The sequence below is a fragment of the Microplitis demolitor genome, chromosome 4, assembly GCF_026212275.2.
Source record: "Microplitis demolitor isolate Queensland-Clemson2020A chromosome 4, iyMicDemo2.1a, whole genome shotgun sequence".
NCBI classification, from domain to species: Eukaryota; Metazoa; Arthropoda; class Insecta; order Hymenoptera; family Braconidae; genus Microplitis; species Microplitis demolitor.
Window position 1 is genome coordinate 21,970,489 of NC_068548.1, and position 20,036 is coordinate 21,990,524.

Here is a 20,036-nt window from a genome sequence, read left to right on the forward strand (position 1 = left end):
AATAAAATTTCATATAAATAATTATTGAAGTAATAAATTAAAATTATGAATAATTTTAACAGAAAAGTTTTTGGATTCCCATTTTTCCGGTTCTATCTTATATTTTATGAAGACATAACTTAAGAAATCTCATGTAAGTTATAAATAAAAATACTTAAATTAAATTAAACGCAAGCTCAAGATTGAAAAATTTTCCAAAGTTAACTCAGAGTACCACGATAATTAATTTGATAAATTTGAATACAAATCCGTCATAGAATTTAAATTAATTACACCGCAATGCGTCACCAGTTTAAATTCACAGAACGTCATAATCTTAAGATCTATATTTTTATTTAAATTATTCCGATACTTAATTTATTTTCCTCAATTATTTCAGTACTCAGTGCACTGAAAAACCACCCAGCACTCTGCTCAATTAACAATAAATAACAGTCCTCGTAAAAAATAAATTAACAAGCAATTATAATTTTTTTTTTAGGTTCATAATTAAAATTTACAATACTATTAATTTTAAAAAAATTGATTTATGGCATTAGTAACACGATACACACACATATAGTGCAACACACACATCAAACAGCAAATTATATTTAATAACAATAATAGTAATATATATATTTAGTAATAATAATAATAATAATAATAATAAACAACAATTAATAAACACAGATCAAGTAACATGAATAGTAACGACATCCACATCAACAATGTTTATAGACACATGTAACAGGTGTATATAGTTTTATATACATGGAGTAGGCTTTGCGTATAATATATATTTATAGTATAATATTTAATATATAATATATAATATACGGTCAGCATGTATGGAGACAGTGAACAACACCAAGATCGCAAAAAATTTTTATGTAACTTATAATATGTACACAGAAAAAAATAATTTCATAAAACAAGAAAAATTTTCCATTACAAATTGAAAAAAAAAAATTTTTTCAAAATTAAAAAAAAATTCTTTTGCCCGAAAAAAATTTTTGTTGTATTTCATAAATTAAAAATTTCTTAGGGCAAGTAAAATTTATTTGATACTGGAAAAAATTTATTGATGCAAGAAATTTGCTTTTGAACCGAGAAAATTTTTTTTTGCCCAAAAAAAGGTTTTTTCACTTTGAGAAAATTTTTATTTTCAATTGATAATTTTAAAATTTCTTGGGACAAGTAAAAATATTCTTGGGTCAAGAAATTTTTTTTTTCTGTGTTTGTATGTAGTGCATGTAAGTGTGCAATATACATAATGGGTGTGGGCAGAGCTAGTGGACGGGTTTTAAGGATAATGGATGGCCAGGACTGATAGACTAAAAGTTTTCGAGATAAAGTTAAAGAGAAAGATTAAGAGTCAAAGAGTGATAGAAAGATTTTAGTGATATTAGTGTTCATATGAATAAATAATTTTTGAATAGGTTTTATATACATATATATACATATATGTATATTAGTATGGAAGTATGTATGTATGTAAGTCGATCGAGGTCAATAAATTCCATCCAGCATACGACATACCCAGAGCATTGGCCGTGTACAGAGAGTGAGATAGAATACATAAGTAGTCTAATATCATAGTAAGGAATAGCTGATGATAGTGGTGACAGTGCACATGACAGCTTTAACTTGGATTCATGAGCATGCTTTTGTGATTTTTTACTTTTCATATCTCAACTCGGATTATTTATTTATTTATGCAGGCATTGATATTTTTTATGCTGCTTTTTAATTTAATTATTTGGCGGCTTGGAAATTTTTTTTTTTTTTTTATTCAATTACTGACAATTTTTAATTACTATCAAGAATTTTGATGGAGTATTTATAGAAAAATAATTAAAATTTTTTATTTTGAACTTGAAAATTTTTTCAAATTTTACTAATTCAAATTTCCCGCTTTTATTATTAAATATATATCAGATAAAAAAATATTTTTATTTAAAAATAAAAATTTTGATTTGCTGCAATTGTTTAAAAGCGAGATATAAATAATTTGAAAAAATGAAAAAAATTTAATTTTATTACAATAAATTTAAATAATTAAATAAAATTTCAATTTCAAAGCCCATTAATTTCCTCCATCAATCCGCGGATGCATGACAAGATTCAATAAAAAAAAAAAATTTTTTTTTTCACCAAAAATACATGACGCGCGTTCTGAAATGAAAAAATTTAATTCAATTTAATAAAACCATAAATATTTGATTGACTTCACATAAAATTAAAGTGGGAAAACCGTATTCCCAAAGACCATCAATTTAATTTAATTTTAAATGGTCAAAAATATGAAATACTCGAAAAAAAAATCTACAAGCTCAGTAATTGAAACATTAGTCAATTACTCTAAATAAATAAATAAATAAATAAATAAATAATTGAAAGTCCAAGTTTAAGCTCAATGCGTCAGTTTATTTATTTACAAATAAATAAATAAGTTATTAAGTGAAATGAAATTATGAATAAATAATAAATTATCATACAGGGGATGGTAATAAATGGTACATGATTGGAAAGGTTTTAACAGACAGACGAACAAGACAATTAGACAGACAGACAGACAGACAGTGACGAGCTTACCGATTAAATATAATCAGATTGACGTGCTATACCATTACTAGTAAAGTACATTACATTACATTACTGTAAAGTACAGTACAGTACAATTTGTGTAATACGTGAATTAATAATAGTGGCATTACATTTGTCTGTCTATCCGTTGGTAAGTCAATGCCCCTTATTAATATGCTTTCCATAAAAAACATCCCAAAAATAATAAACATTTCAGTTTCATCATAAACAATATTTACACTCTGTAAAAAATTGGGAGTAAACTCGGATTTTATTTAAATTCAAATTTACTGTTGCTCGATTAAAAAAAATTACTTCGTATAGGAGTAAATTTGTGATTTCGAAGTCTGGATTTTATTTAATTTTATTTAAATCCGCATTCAGTATTCGGATTTTTTATTTTGCTTTGGAGTAAATTTCACTCCAAGAGGGTGAAGTAAAAGAATAATTCACTCCGAATTTACTCCGGATTTAATCTTAAAATTTTTTACAATATATAATAGTAACATTAATTTTTGAGAGTAAGTTGTTATTAAAAAACGAGCGACGAACGATCGGAACAGGCAACACACAAAAGTGCAAAATAAAATTGCATAAAATAAAAATAAAATTTTATTTGTTTATTTTTTTGTGAGTAAATAGATATAATGTAATTTAAGATATTTGGTTATAAAAATATTGAATTTGTCTTTTTTTTTTTTTTTTTTTTTTTTTTTTTTTTTTTTTAGGTTTTAATATAATCACATGCTTGAAAAAACGTTTGAGGATTTCTCTAAGGGGAGAAACTTGTGCTCACAACTAAATCGAAGTTTTCTATGTATAACATCACCGGCAATCTATAAATCACGCGAAGCTCAGGCCGTAGGGTAATTGAAAAAGCAAAAAGCTTGAATGTTTTATTTATCATTTTACTTTTTTTTATCTTCATGTCTCTATTGCCTTTTTATTTTATATATGTTTTATCAATATATTATTTATTCTTTATGTATATTTAAATAAAATTAAATATTTTTTACTTTTGATATTTGATTGCGTAATTTTTTTCTGTCACAAGAACAATAGTAATTAATAATAATAATAATTAAAAAAAAAATAATAATAAGAGCATCGTAAAAACAATCGTGCATACACATTTTGCAGGCGACTAATCCAGCACATCATTATTTATAATTAACAGTTGTAAGTTTTAATTCAATGCAGTTTTTTATATTTCATTTTTATTATGCAACATGCACGGATCATTTTTTTTAAACTTTATATATATATTTTTTTTTTTTTTTTTATTATTAGAGGTGGGCGAAATAAAGATTTTTTTTTCTATTTTGGAGTAAATGGGAGTAAAAAATAAAAATCAGTAAAAAATAATCCTGAAGTTAGCAGTTAAAAAATTTTGAAATTTTTTTTCAACAATTTAATTTATGAAAAAAGAAAACATAAAAATATGCACATCTAGAGAATTTAAAAAACTATAAGCGCATTTTTTTGAAATATTTTTTTTTTCATAATTTGTGGTTAAAAAAAAAATTCAAAAATTATTAGAAGTCTGCTAACTTCAGTATTTTAAAAAATGTCATGAATATTTTTGAAAAAAAAAGATAAAATTTTGATTCCTATAATTTTTTTTTTGGCAAAATGGGCTTTAAAATCAAATTAATTTTTTTTTTCATTTCAAATAAAATTTAAAGAAAGATCTGATTAAATTTAAAGTATGAATATTTATAAGATAATTTTAGATCAAAAATTGAAAAAATTAAATTTTTTGTTAGAAAGTGTCAAATTAGTCAGTAATAAATAAACAATAGTATTTTTTGAAATTTTTGATTTTATCAAAATTTTTTGAGCACTTTATTTTGCCCGCCCTTCAAATGTAAAAATTAGATTTTTAAAAATTAGATTTATTAATAAATTTAATAAAAAAAAAAAATTGAATACTTGCAATCAGAGTAATAACGAAAAAAAGAAAAAAAAATGATTTCCGTAATATAAAAAAAATTAATTACTCGTACGCATTAAATAATAATGGCATAAATATGAATAAAAACTTTTTTAATAAGATGTTTAAATTGTTAATAAAATGATCTGTGAACGAATGATTATTAAAGTCTAAGTATAAGTGTAAGTATAATAATAAGAATAAGAATAGAAAATTTGTATTAAAGAGAATAAGAGAGCAAGTTTCTTGAGAATGATATCTACTGGAACATTATCATAAGATGAAACAAGTTTCAAATACTTTTGGTGGTATGTATTACATATGTATATGTAAATGTAAATGTATTGAGTATAGATATGTAGATATGTAGACATGTAGATAAGAAGTGTAAGAGGGTGAAAAAGTGAGAGACGTATAACATTATACAAGCAATACGCTAAACTTTGCTGGGCAATTTCATGGATGAACAGGTGTAAAAAGGAAGTGAGACATTGAGAATAAAAGTTTATGTTAAATAGAGTGAGATAAAACAACTTTAACAAGATAATGCAACTATATGGATATTTTAAAACTATTCCAAAAGACATTTGTCAATGACGCAGTCATTTATTGTGATCTTTTGTAAATAAAATTGGTTTTATTGAAAAAAAATTTTTTCGCTACCGCATGATTTTTTATAAATGATAAATATGAGGCGATTAAAATTATAAATTTTTTTAATTTCAGTAAAAGAGACTGGAGTAAGAGGAAGTTTGGGAAAAATTTAAAAAAAAATTTCTATTATTAGAAGGTTGAAATTTTCAAATTTATGAGATTTCATTTTTTTTTAGACTTTTAAATTGAGAGTAATTATTGATGCGATATATTTTTAGTGGTGTAAAAATATATGAGAATTAACAAATAAAAGACATTTGATGGTAAAAGCTCAAAATGATATTTTAAAATATTTATCAGGACATTTTGTATGAATTATTACCTTTTTATCTACAGTAAAAAAAAAAATCAATATCTTCACTGCTGTAATATGGTACTAAATAAAAAGCTAGAGAAATACGTTATTTCACTGGCAAAAAATAAATCAAAACTTGTTAAAATAAATTTGTTTTTCGAAATCAACAAATCTAAAATAAAAAAAAAATTTTTTTCTCCATTTTTCCAGTCTCTTTAATTTATTCATAAATAAAAAAAAATTAGCAGTAAAAAAATTAATTAATTGATTAGAAAAAAAAAGTTGTATAATTTTACTGAATAATTAAAAATTTGAAGCTTAAAAAAAGTAGATTTTTTTAAAAAAAAAAAAAAATCTGTTTACTAGTGTAGTGTACTATTATAAAGCGTGTAGAGAAAATGTTAAAATAAAACGAGAGAAAAGTGTAGGCATCAAATAAATAATAATGAGAAGCAACCTGACGTGACAGCAATGTAAAAGTAACTTGAATAATTTTTATTTTTAAAACTTTGTTCTTTTTATACACTATACATACTACTGTTGATTTTCATACTCGTGTGCACATAGTTTACACCCAGATAAAATGCTCGTGATCAAGAATATTTAAAAGCCACAGTTATCATTATAAATAATATGTAAAACAAAAATATATAAATAGAAATAAATAATTATCTAGTGCATTCTTCAGGGTTAAAACTATTTTGCATCACCACAGTACTTAAAACTTTAAACGAAATTATAAAAAATAATAATAATAATGGGATCAAAATTAAATATAGTAGATATACATATGCAAAAACACGTACGTACAATAAATGTCAAGTTAACGAGACGCACGTTTAAACATATCCCCGTAAGAAAACTCTCTATATATATATACATATATATAAGTACATATATATAAGTACATATATATATACTGAGAAAAAAAAACTTTTAGAGACATTGTATTTTCTCATTAGAAATTCAGATACGAAAATTTTGAATTCTAGATTTTAGGTTTGAAATTTTCAAGGTTTTATTCGAAGTTATTTTGTAAATTAAAAAATTTCTAGTTCAAAATTCGCTGATTTTATTTTTAAAAAATTTTGAATTTTTTTGAAGAAAATATTCCTTCAAGTTAAATATGAAAATTTTTTATTAATTTGCTCAAAAATTAATTTTTACATAAGTTTTTTTTCTCAGTGTATATATATGAATATATATACTTACATAATATAAATAATAATAAATAGAGATGTTATTCGTTCTTTGATAATACAGCCGTGCGCACATACGTCTACGATAAATATATACGTGTACATGTCGCATTAGGTAGATATATAGTATATATAAATATATATATGTATATATTAACATGATAACAACGATATTTTCACAATGTACCTTTTAGTCGAGTTAGCGAGCTTCTCTGAAAATGCTCGGGCTCAGACTGAAACAGAGATCACGCGTAATCCACGATTAGTGATTCCCAGATTTTATTTTATTATTATTTTTCACGATAAAACTTTTTGGCTAGTTGTTATTGTCTCTTGTTGTGTATTAGAGTTGTACTATACCACAGCATAATATTATACCGTATCAGAGCACCATAGCAAGAGTTAAAGTATCACGATCAACCCCTAAGACAGCGTCTTTATACTTTAAATCCTTTTAATCCTCTGGAGTTTGTACATGTCCTTTTTCGTGGAAAACTTTTTAAAACTTTAAACTTTACTCGTTTTAAATTAAACTTATTCAATTTAATGTTTGCTTCTGTTAATTAATTAATTTTTTTTTTTTTTTTTTTGGTTTATTCACTTATATATATCATTTATTTACTTAGTAGTAATTAATAAATTGGTGAGATATATATTATTAAGACTTACAACGATGCCTAAGTCAGCTCAGAATGGGTTTATCGCATACTGGACATATTTGTTATTGTTGTCACACAGAAAAAAATAATTTATTGGTGTAAGAAATTTTTTGTATTAAAGTAAAAGACCCAGTATCCGATCAGGGAACTAGTACCTGATTACTCATATATTTGTATATTTATATATGATACTGAAGCTAGCTGACGTCTAATAATTTTTGAATTTTTTTTAAAAACAATAAAGTACAAAAAAAAAACATTTAAAAAAATTACACTTATAGTTTTTTAAATTTTCTACATGTCCATTTTTTTAGATTTTTTTTTTTTGTAATTGATTTGTTAAAAAAAAATTTCAAAAATTTTTAATCGTCTGCTAACTTCAGGATCATATTTATATCTAGTAAAATTTAGTAAATATAGGTATATAAACACATGAGTGGTCTGGTAGTAGTTCCCTGATCGGGTACAAGGGCTTTTACTTTACGAATTAAAGGCGAAAATTTTATGTTTTTAATTTATAATAAAAAAAAATTTCAAGCGAGTAAAAATATATTGCGCTAAGAAATAATTTTTTTCTGTGTATTGTTTTATTTTATTTTGTCGACATAACAACAAAATAAATAATCGATAGAGGAAAAAAGAGAGACGGATAATGAGAGAAACATAAAGGGTGTTAATGGTTGTAATTTAAAAATCAATAATTGATATTATATAAATAAATAAATTAATTAATTAAGTTAATAAATGATAATTAATTAAAATGTCTTGTGATAATTAATTGTGTTGAAATAATAATAAATGTATATATATATATATATATATATATATATATATATAAATATATAAATTGGCGAATACAACGTGTTTTAGGCGTGAGGCGATGAGTTAACAGCGGCATCGTTATTGGCATTATTATTATTTTTTATTTATTTATTTATTTCATATATATTTTTTTATCGAAAATACATTGTCGCTCTATGAAATCCTGATTTATTGCTCATGTCCGCTCGTGGATCTCATGAGACCAACATTTCAACGCATTGTATTTTTTTTTTTTGTTTTTTTTTTTTTTTTTTCATGCAAATATGGGTTTTAATAAATTTGAATATAAATATTTTAGTATATTGTTATTAGTATTGATATTGTTGTAGTTATTCTTCGAGAAATATTTATATAGTTAATGGATTAGTAAAAAAAATATATAAGGCCAAGACATACCTGTTTGAGAATGAGGTGAGTCAATTCCGCGGTGGCCGTCTTCGGGCCTGAGTACCGGTGAAAAACTTGGCGCACTTGATACCGATACCGTGGGCGCTTTGTCAGTCTTGTCGTTCCTTATGAGCTGGTGTACCGGTGGTGGACCTAAAATTATTTATATTTAATAAAATTCATTTTTTTTCAGATCATATTTTGTACTTTTGGTCTTGAAAAATATTCTTTCATTTTTAAATTTTTTATTTCTCATCTCAACCCTCCAATTTCAAAAAAATTTTTGTAATTTTCAAATCTCAGTTTACTAAAAAAAATGCAGGCTGAATTTGAAAAAAAAATTGCAGGCAAATTCTAAGTACTGATAAAAAATTTAATTCTTTTATCCAACCGCAGAACCATGGGTAAGATTAAAAAATTTATATAAATAAAAGTAAATCTGAAAGAAGATTTTTCAGAGCGAAAATAGGTCGAGTCTTATAATTATAATGAATATTATTTTAATAAAACAAATATCATAATAATAAAAATAAATAAATAAAAACATGAGCTTACTGAAGCTAGCCGCGGGCTGAGCGTGATCCGCGGCGGATGCCGCGGATGGAGGGGTATAGCTGCTGCAGTAGTACGGCGGGTGCTCTATTTTGATCGCGTTTATTTGAGGCTGCATGTCGCTGAGGTCATGCAATATGGACGCTGAAACCAGACGTACACGCATTACGCTGCATTATTTTTCGTTCCACCTGAAGCTCAACTCAATTCTCAACAAATCATATTAACCAACCACACTCTCTGTCCCTCCCTCTTTCTCATATTCATATATACATATTCTATATACTCACACACACATTATTATTTTTTCAATACTATTTTCCAAAAGCAAATCTGCCTCGTTCCCTTCAGTAAATATCGAGTATTACAAAATAAAAAAAAAATCTAATTAAATGAGTAATTAAATTTATTAAAAATAAAATAATAATAATAATAATAATAATAATGTAAATTTAATATAACGAGTCTTTTAGGTAGCTAACGTGTACAAAGTTACTTCGAGCATTGTTCGTTTCTATAAATATAAACGGGTTGCATACTAATCTACAGTATTATATACCTAACACACGTACGCGTTGTTACCGAGCCTCAGAGGCTTTCGCACTTGCATTCGTCAAGGCGTTTCGAATCACAACTTTTTTTACCCATACCCAAACCCGAACTCGAACCCAAGCCCGGTCAATTAACGTCCCCATAACTCCGTCAGTTCTAATAGAAAATTAAATAATCCCCGCGAAATTCAAATAAAATAAATTAGACCAGAAGTCTGCTCGCGACAATAAATTTATCTAAAAAATCGTGGATACTTTCAAAAGGTATTGAGACCTATCTAAATAAATTACCTTTCGAAAGCATCCATTTAAATGAAATTTTAAACTAAATTTAAATAATTTAAGTCTTGAATTAAAAAATTTAACGACTGATTAAAGGATTATCTAATTTGTTTGGACACCGTCGTACCTTTTGAAAGCATCCAAAGCTCCTTGGAGCTGAAGACACCGGTCGCGAGGATTGTGTCGTTGCAGACGACACCGTTATACAGTTCATGGTAACCTCCACCTGAGAACAAATCCACAATTCTTATATTTATTTAACGTTTTTAATAAAACACCTCCTGCTCTCAATTACAAACTCAGTCTTAGTTTTAGTCTTATCTTTATTATTGTGCTCGTACGGATTTAAATGTAGTTGCATAATTTTATTTACAAGTACCTTTTCGCCTTCTCTCCTCTTCTTTGTTCGCATTGCAAATTCCATTTAGTACTTCTGAAAAATATAAAATTAAATTCTTCCTATATATTGTTCTCTGATTTTAATTTAAATACACTTTTTTTAATTAATATTTTAAACAGGAAGAGTAACGCTCGGACCTTACGCAAATGGTTATTGCGCAACATATCACCGAAATACCGTCAAGACAAAGAAATAAAAATAAATTAAGTATAAGGTTTAATTGTGTGTTGAGGAAAAAAAATAAACTAGTCAGAGTGTTGGTAGTGAAAATCACACACATATATATATATATATGGAGGTAAGTTAGTTAAGTTAGAACGAGCAGTAAAATGTACTTTAGTCGAGGGTGCAGAAGCTTTTTGCGTGCCTGGCATCCCTGACAAGACTAGCCGATAGTCTTGATAAAAGAGTAAGTGTACATGGATGTGTTTTTCATGTGTGCTGGTAACGAGTAACTGGTTGTAGTGTATTGAGGTTCGATATAAAAAATAAAAAAGAAAAAAAAGATGATAGAACAGGGTTAAATAAAAACAGTTGACCTGTCGATACAATAAAAAGAGAGATGATGATGATGATGCGTGTGCCCGCTTAGTCAGCCCATAAACCCGGACACATACTCTGTGAAACTTTGTATGAAGCAAAGACTTTTTGACTCTGATGCTGATGAGAGCGTCATTTTCAACAGATATTAAGTGGGACAAGTCTGTTGAGGAAAAGTCTTTAGGGATTTCCGTATTAAAGTTTTACTGTTTATTAATATATATTCATATATATAAATGTATGTGTGTATTTATATATAAATATATTTTAAGGCACTTGAGATGATATTCATAGATAGATATATAATGACGATCGCAAATGTAAATCAACATAAGCGAGGGACATGCTGACGAGAAAGAGCCTAGATATTTTTAGAGCTACGTTTTATATATATATATATACTCACATACACACACATGTCTAGACAATTTTGTATACATATTCTCCCTCAGAAGACTTTTGAGAGACACAAACTGTTTGCGGGTACAATCTTGTTTTAAACATGGAGTCAATTTTAAATTTGTCCTTCTATTTCTGAATATATGTATACCCATCTATATATATATTTTGTTATTCATGTACCGAGGGTATGTAGAGTGTAGTTTTTTTTCTCTTTTTTTTATATATATATTTCAGTTTAGTTTTATTTGGCCTTTTTGTGAACGAGTTTTTTGCGAGGGTTTGTGATATGAGGGATGAGTAGGAAGTATGAATACAAAGACCCCGAGACACACTGCAGCTAAACTGGAAGCCAACAACAATTTTTATTTCGGAAATGTTGAATAGAGTTTGTGAAACTCGTATCATCGTGATTCCCTGAATAATACTATATTATGTAGTACTGGTGCTGGTGTACTGCGGACGTAGATGTATACTCGAATAAGCTGTTGTGGAGTCACCCGGCGAGCTAAATATCGCCGAGGTAGTTGCGTAAGTTAAACGACGTCTGACGACTAGGATGCTGCTGCTAATGCGAGCAGGCGAGAGGGTGAAGGGGCGGCTCTGACTCTCGACTCTCCACTCTCAACTCTCAGCTCTAGGGGAAGAGAGCTTAGTTTAGGTACTTTTCGTTGTGACGATAGTGCGGTGTAGACTACAAGGCCTGGGACAGGTGCTTCTACAAATTGACGAGCCATTTTAAACACACATTACATCTCCCCTTGCTGGCTCTGCTCTCACCAGAGGAAACCCGGGCTTTTAAACGTTTCCTGGTGTTGCTGTAATCCTCGACTGTAAATGTTCCTCTTTCTTACTGTACTTACAAAGTAAAAGGGGACTCTATTACACTTACGACTTGTGCTCTTTGATCCTTAATTTAGATTTTTACTTTTCTTTTTTTTTTTTTTTTTTTTTTTCTTATTATATAAATGCTTTATATATTTTTCATGTGAGCTTTAGGGTCTGCAGAGTAATTTTTAGTGAGCAAAAAACAGAGAGTGAAAAAAATAATTTTAGGCGGGTGAAAATTATTATGACCGCGAGACACGCGATATTATGGAAAAAATGATTAAGTAGATGATGATGTATTTGTATGCGTGGGCCAAGTACTCAATCACTGGCACCTTGAGTTGACGTGTTGGCCGATCACCATCTTGTAATCTTAGAAATTGTTAATTCTCATCCTAAAATACTTGTGTCACAGTACAATGACAAATTATAGATGATAAATAAAAACACGTGACACGCGAGGTAAAAAAAAAGTTGTATATAAAATAATAAACGTGAGATAAGGCACTTTTTTAGTTAATAACTTTGTCAAGTAGATAAAGACTTGAAAAGTAATTTGAGTTTGGTATAAAGTTAAAAAAAAGGCGATACGAGGAAGCGATTGAAAATAAAGGGGAATCGCGGTTGATAAGTGAAAGAAAACTGGTGTGACACTCAATGGACTTGGTACGACTGGGAGGATGTGGATCCAAGTGAAAAAGTTTTGCTGAGAGTTGAATGCGAACATCGAACGACAAGTATCACCACAAGCTTACAAGCTCGACGGTGCAACCTTGGTCCTTTATTCCTTAACATCTGAGGACGGGCTGAGATAGAGCGAGAGAGCAGAGTCTCAGAAAGCGATGCAACTTACGGTTGAATTTTCGGGGACAAATAAAAGGCGAAATCGTTTGAGCAATAAAAGTTTTAAGCTTTTTTTTATCCTCAAAGTGTTCAATAAGAACGGAAGAGTGAAGAGTCAAGCGACCGTAAATGGGCAATGCCTAACCTACCCCATGCTTTGGCACTGACACTTTTTTTCTGCTCTTGCTCTTCTCTTTTTCTACACACACACACACACACTCTCACATATCAAACTCTTGTCTTTCTCTGTCTCCTTTTAATTCACTCTCTCATTCCTTCCTTCACTCACTCATCCTTTCTTCCTTCTTTCTTTCTTTCATTTCTTTCTTATTTTTATTGCTCAGAGTGTAGTAGGCCTCAGCCAATTTTTGCGTCAACCAGCTGTAAACATTGGAAATGAGGCTGCCAGCAACCGATGCCATCGGGTGCCGTACTTATTCATTGACGCTTGTCGTAAGCCAGAGATTGACTTCTCACTGGTGATTCAACAAGCTCTTCATTAATGCCCACCCGATTCTCTCATTGACACGACACGAGTAGAGTAGGATAGGGCAGAGAAGAGTGAAAGCAAAAAAATTTTTAGAACCTAGCAGTCTAATTAAATTGACAATAGGCTTAGAAATTTTTTTGAAGCAGCGATTTGCTCGGGTCAGGTGACGTTTCTCTTGGAGGGCTTGTTGATGATGGTCATGGAAAGTAAAATTGGCAAGAGACACGATGAGAAACACCCGGTAAATGTTGATTTGAAATAGTCTTTCTCTTTCTGTCTATTCTATATCCGCGGGTACGGCAATACAACGTCTACAGCTCGAGCTATTGCTATTGCTGGTGCTCTCGACTGACTCTCAACTCGAGCTGGGCTTTTGAATGAACGAGTGCAGAGTCGAGAGTTTAGTTGAGTGAATGAGTATGAGCATGAGCATGAGTATGAGGATGAGGATGAGGGAACGTTGGCATGCGATGATGATGGGGACGTGAATTTTATACTCGCGTTCTCTCCCTCGCTGCTACTCATCTTCGCTTTCCCATTCATAATAATTTACTGGTGGACACATTGTGTGTTGGCCGACTCGCTGCTGGGCTATTTTATGTTTACGAGGGAGTTGTCGTGCTAAGTAGATAGAGAGCTCATGTTTATTCGAGGTGATGCTATCGTCTGGGCTAATATTACCGGTATTGTCTTGCCTATCGTTTGTTTATTATTATAATAGCCGTGTAGAGGGAGTATTTAGATATTGAGATGCTCACCGTGACTGGTAATAAAGTTTGCGAGATAGAGGTCCAGTTCCCGGACGGAGACGTTGATGTGGTATGGGTTTACGCACAAACCCGGCTGGGCACATTCGGCCGTCTTTTCCAACCGCTCGCCGTCGGTAGATTCCAGTGGGATCGCTTTGAATAGAATCACCATCACTAGATCCAATCGCCAGACCTTTGACATTTTTTTAAATTTTTTGGTCATTTTTTTTTTACTTGAAATAAAATTTTTAAATTAAATTTTGACATTTGTCAAAAAATCAGTAAAAAAAAATGGAGCTTCAAAGCTCATTTTTTTACTCGAAATAAATTTTGACGTTTGTCACAAAATTATCAGCAAAAAAAAAATGGAGCTTCGAAGCTGATTTTTTTTTACTCGAAATAAAACTTTCAAGTTACATTTTGACATTTGTCAAAAAATCAGCAAAAAAAAAATGGAGTGTCAAAGCTGATTTTTTTTTTAATTTAAATTTTCAAATAATTTTTTTTTTTTTGTAATTATTTTTATTAATAGATTTTAATAAAAAAAAATTTTTATTGATTTAGATTAAAAAGTAAATGAAATACAAACTTTGTCAGCTTGTCGGAGACAGTCAATCCGCCTCATTTTTCCTTTCTGGTCAGGATTGCTGAGCACACACATAGCTGGCCTTTTTCCCGTAATACTCAGTACAAAATCCTCTCGATATTCCTGTGTAATATCTTTCCTCAATTTTCCCAAAAGTCTTGAGGCCCATTTCTGCTTCACCTCCAATTTTTCATTCTGAAAAAAAAAAAAAAAAAAATTAAGGAGTCAAATAAAAAAAATTAAAAAACGATAAATACTAGAGCTGTAATTTATACAATGCACAAGTGATTAAATAGCAACTTGAATAAAATGTTACTTTAATAAAATGCATCACGCGTACTCAGATCTCCCCGCCCGCAAACCGCTTGCCTAGCGCCCCTTCACTCTCTCCTTATTCTCTCAACCTTATGCTACTCTCAACTTCGGAGTCACATGTGGAATAGAAAATCCACACTCGAGAAACGCATCGAAAGCGCACTTTAGAGGAATTCACATGTCGTCGATCCATCCTAGTAGTTCAGGATCGTTTCCCGTTCGTGGGAGCGCCTGGGAGAAATTACGAAAAAAAAAATAAGGAAAAGGAAAAAACATAAAAGTTTAAACTTACAAGCAAAGGAGAGTCGTGGCATCATCAGGTATGCAACCCAAGTGTCTTTTCGCGATCGTAAATAAGAAATCGTGAGTGCGTCGCCGTTGATCGTACGGTTTTCACGACTTCCTTTATACATTACTCTCTTTATTTATTTACTTTTTTTTTTTTTTTTATTATTTATACCAAACCCGTGTTGGTCTTTCAACATTTCGCTTTATATCAAACTCAAAGAGAAATATAAATATATACATTTACATACACATAGAATATGTTACAAATAAAAGGGGTAAAATGGGCTCCTTGAATTTTTGCAATGAATTTATTCATATTTTAAATCTTGTAATATTTAAAATAATTTTTTTTTATTTTTGCACAAAAAAAAATTTCGTCTAATTCCTGAAATAAAAATAAATTTTTTTTGTCATCGATAAAATATTTTTTGTAATTAGCTGCCCATTTTCCCACTTTTGTCTACAAGATATAAAAATTTTGTAAAAAAAAAAAAAAAAAAAAAAACTAAATAATGATAATAAGTTTTAATAAAAAAATTTAAAGAATGACAAGGAAAGAAAAGCAATATATTTATTTATTATAATAATACGGAAGGCATATGTGACATGAGACATACATCTATTTATGTAAAATGTTATATCTTATTGCCAGAAGTGTTTTATATTATAAAAGTATAAAGAAGACACAGAGGTAGGGGAGGAATTGAGTAAATAATTTACAAGTAGATATATATTGGTCGGTGTTGACGATGAAAACGACGACAACGACGACAAGCACGACGACGACGTGTGTATATAAAGATACATATAAGAAGGCGTGGAATATTCCCCCGGATTTCTCAATATGACCTGCGTTGCAGCATGAGAACAGTTGGAAATATTGGACGTTGCACATTGGACGTGAGAGAGACGAGGTGGACTCTCGAGGCCCGAGGTGGAGACTTACTGCTGGTGGTGCATACAATCTGCATGCAACCGCTTGTTCGTAATAGCAATGGCGTTACACTACATTGTACACACTACAAAATTCTACTCCATACTACAAGCAAAGCTTGTAACGTACTCGTAGTCTTGGTTGTCGTCGTAGACACTGATTCTGACACTAACGCAAAACGCGCGGCGCAACAGCTGCCGCCAATTTATTTTGGAATATCGCAAGTGGATAAAGCTGCTCACATCCCTCGAGCTAGAGAGAGAAAATAAAGCCTCGTGTCTTCATGTGACGATCACGCGTGTACCTCGGACATTTTGCTGTCCATTACACTAACATCCACAGGAAAACATCGTCCCGAATATTCTAGATATTTTTTATTTTATTTGTACGCTTTTTCATCTTTGGGCGCAAGCTTTTAAACAAAATAATATTCAAATTCGTTTTTTTGATTTTATATTAAATTTATTAATTTTATGTAATTAAAAAAAATTATTACTTTTTGATAATTAGACTGTAAAAAATCAGGAGTGATTACAGATTTTATTTCAATCCGAATTTACTCCGTGGCTCGGAGTTCCGAAGTTTAAAAAAAAATCCCTTCGCATATGGAGTTTGTTTTTTTTTCACTCCGATTCGGATTTTTAATATTTAAATAAACTCCGCTTTGGAGTAAATTTCAGTCCCAGAAGATTAAACAAATAGTCACCCGCTTCGCAATCACTCCGGATTTAATCCGCAAATTTTTTACAAGAATTTAAAAAATAATTGTACGTGAAAAAAAAATTTTTCAACTAAAATTATGTTTTTTTAAATAACTATCAACTTTAAAATTAATTGACATATGGATAATAAAAATAACATTTATTGGAATGACAAAATAAATAACGAGTGTAATGTAGCAGACATCAGACAAATTTAAAATTATAAATAAATGGAGTAAATAATTTTTAGAAAAATATTTATGAAAAATGCACTTATTAATTTCAAAATTTTTTAAAATTGCATTTTTAAAAAATTTAATTTTATTAATTATTTACTCTATTTATTAATAATTTAAAATTTGTCTAATGTCTGCTACATTCACACATGGAAATAAATACACCGTGATTTAAATTTTTGACATTTATATGACTTGGAAATTTTGAGTAATGATCAATTAATGTCTGCCTTAAATTTCAAGTAAAATTTTTAAATTTTTTATTGACTTAAAATTAATAAAATTTTCGAATTTCAAGTGCCAAATTAAAAAAAATATTAAAGACGTAATAAAAAACCGTAAAAGCGAATATTAATTCAAATTAAAAGCAATGCTCGAAGACTTTTTTTTTTTTTTTTTTTTTTATTGATATGGATGTGAAAGTATATATAAGTAAATATAAAAATAATTGCACGACCTTCTGGCACCAGAGTCACATTATTGATGCTTACTCGGTTTTTATTGCACTACTAGTACGACATTATAGTTTGTTTAATGTCACATTTCATTGTCCTAACTTCCGATGGACTTACTGACCCCACGCGAATAACAGTTATGTCTCGGTTCACGCAACTACTTAAAGCTCAAACATTATGCCCTTTCCCCTTGAGTAAAAAAAAGTAAATTTCCCAGTGTCATAAAATAACCGCAACCATTTGGATTCTCTATCTCGTTCTATATCTCAACTCTGTTAATATTTTATATCTCTTGGTTTTAAAAAGCTCTTTGTATAAAATATTATTTTCCGAGGCGTTAAAAGACCTTGTTGGGTATTTCAGTTTTATAAACTTTAAACAACAAAGTGTTGAGTCCCGTCTATTTAAACTTGTGGACAAAATAAAGGCATCGTTTACGTCACTTTTAAGACAGCGAACATATTTTTTATCCTCGTCTTGTATTATTTTCATCTAACACACTCTTACCTCTCATACCGAAAATTTATCCTGCAGCAAAACTCCCAACTGAAAAGTTATTTCCTGAAAAACTTTTACGCCCAGAAATAATCTCTTCCTTTAAAATAAAAAGCTAAACTCAATAAAAAGTGTGAACGAAATAAATGTAAAAAAAAAAGTAAAAGAAAAAGTAATAAATAAAAATAAAAGAAAATAAACAAACGTGTTCAAGACTTAGTGGCAGATAAGTAGCGTAATACTCTCAACTCTTTCTCTCAACTCGGTAGCCGAGATTGGCGTGAGTTCATGGCACGAAGAGGTAGAATAACCGCGTGGTGTCTTTTTGGCTTTCATCGTTACACGACACTGAGAATGAGAAAGAGACCGAGACACTCTGATACCCAACAGCCCAAGTAAACTAAACAGTCAACATATAATAGCAGTTAGACTGAGGCATAGGCCGAGAAAACGCCCGATGATAGCGCGAGAGACAGAGATGGGTTTAAAAGGCTGCACATTTGGAATTACGGCTTCCTAAATGCCTTGCCAGACTGTATACACAAGACAAGACAAGACAAGGTCCCGTACCACGTGCATCAGTTCCTTATATATATGTATATATAGATAGATATATACTTGGAGCAGATCTTAGCTTATAGCTATTTCATCTCTTTCTTCACCTCCTTCCATTTCATCTCCTGACTACTGTACCAAGTCCGACGAGTTTTCATAACCTACCACCCCTTTATACGCCTCCTGTCCTCACCCCCGATCTCCGGGATTCTTCTTCTTCAATTGACAATGGCTATCCTAGTGGAAATTTCCCGATGAATAGCGACCGTTACTTTTCCTCTGCAGCCCATCCTTTATCTTCTACCGAGACATCTCCGGGGGGTTGGATATGTCTTTGCTACATCCGGAATTCAGCTCTCCTTCTCCTCCTTCTTCAGCTTCAGCTCCACCTCCCCCTCGTTCTTCTTCTAGCTCCGACTGCTTCAGCTCTTTACCTCATTCTTTAGCTCGCCCTCGGAGCCCTCCTCGGGTTCTTAGCCCTCCGGGGAGGTGGATACACAGTAGTGAAATGAATTTGAGGTGGAGTTAAAAGCTGGAATGCATAGGTCTGAGAAAAGCTTTAGACGCAATCTAAAGTACAGGGAAGGTTAAATTCGGGGCATCGTACATCCGTACGTTTGTGTACACAGAGCATACGTTTGTACGGTTATAATCCATAAGAGGCTACAACTTTTGCACAACATTTGCTGTTGCTCTTACACTGCTGCTCTTTTCCGCTGATACTTGCCGAGAGTTTTTTTTTTTTTTTTTTATTGTGAATATAGAGATATAGACATAGACGTGTGTATATTGCTGGGCATATATTCGTATATAATGTGGACACATATATTTAGTATATGCATATAAATGTATATATATGTACAGCAAATGTTGTGTATATTGAAGGAGGTTAATGTGTGTGAATGTGTGTAGGCTATGCGCCTATCGATTTGGTTTTTCGGGCGCAGGCCTCGTTTCTATGCCACTCAAACCCCTATATCGTCCTTTAACCCCGAATTACTTCCTAATTGCTTATCCGCGGTAATATCATTGGGAAATGTGTGGAATAAGCGTGATATTTATTTTTATTTCGTCGTCGTCGTCGTCGCAGTCGCAGTCGTCGGGCTCTTGGATGTCCTCGGTTTTGTAAGAGAAGGATAGAGGGAAAGGGGGCCCGGGGCTAGGGAGATGACACAAAAAGATGGCCGGGGGGCCAACGACGGCGGAAGATCCTGGAGTGCTGGTTGTAGTGGTTGAGATAGATAGAGGATACGATTTTAGTGGAAAAGAGTACCAGAGTGTACAGCACAAGTGGAATAAGAAGAGCAAGAAGAAGAAGAA

General features: G+C 30.6%; 1 protein-coding gene across 7 annotated transcripts in view; it reads right to left on the minus strand.

Annotated features, from left to right (window-relative positions):
- Positions 1–20,036, minus strand: part of LOC103577435 (nuclear factor 1 X-type) — a 33,400-nt gene that overhangs the window by 3,817 nt on the left and 9,547 nt on the right. For 6 of the 7 annotated variants that reach the window (XM_008558063.3, XM_014444356.2, XM_053738094.1 and 3 more), the window contains exons 3-8: positions 14,741–14,932; positions 14,161–14,344; positions 10,282–10,335; positions 10,030–10,128; positions 9,073–9,213; positions 8,527–8,670 (exon numbers count right to left, since the gene is read on the minus strand). In XM_008558063.3, the coding sequence (XP_008556285.1) occupies positions 8,527–8,670; positions 9,073–9,213; positions 10,030–10,128; positions 10,282–10,335; positions 14,161–14,344; positions 14,741–14,932 (814 nt within the window). The remainder of the gene's footprint in view (positions 1–8,526; positions 8,671–9,072; positions 9,214–10,029; positions 10,129–10,281; positions 10,336–14,160; positions 14,345–14,740; positions 14,933–20,036) is intronic. The other variant, XM_053738095.1, reaches the window with a different exon arrangement.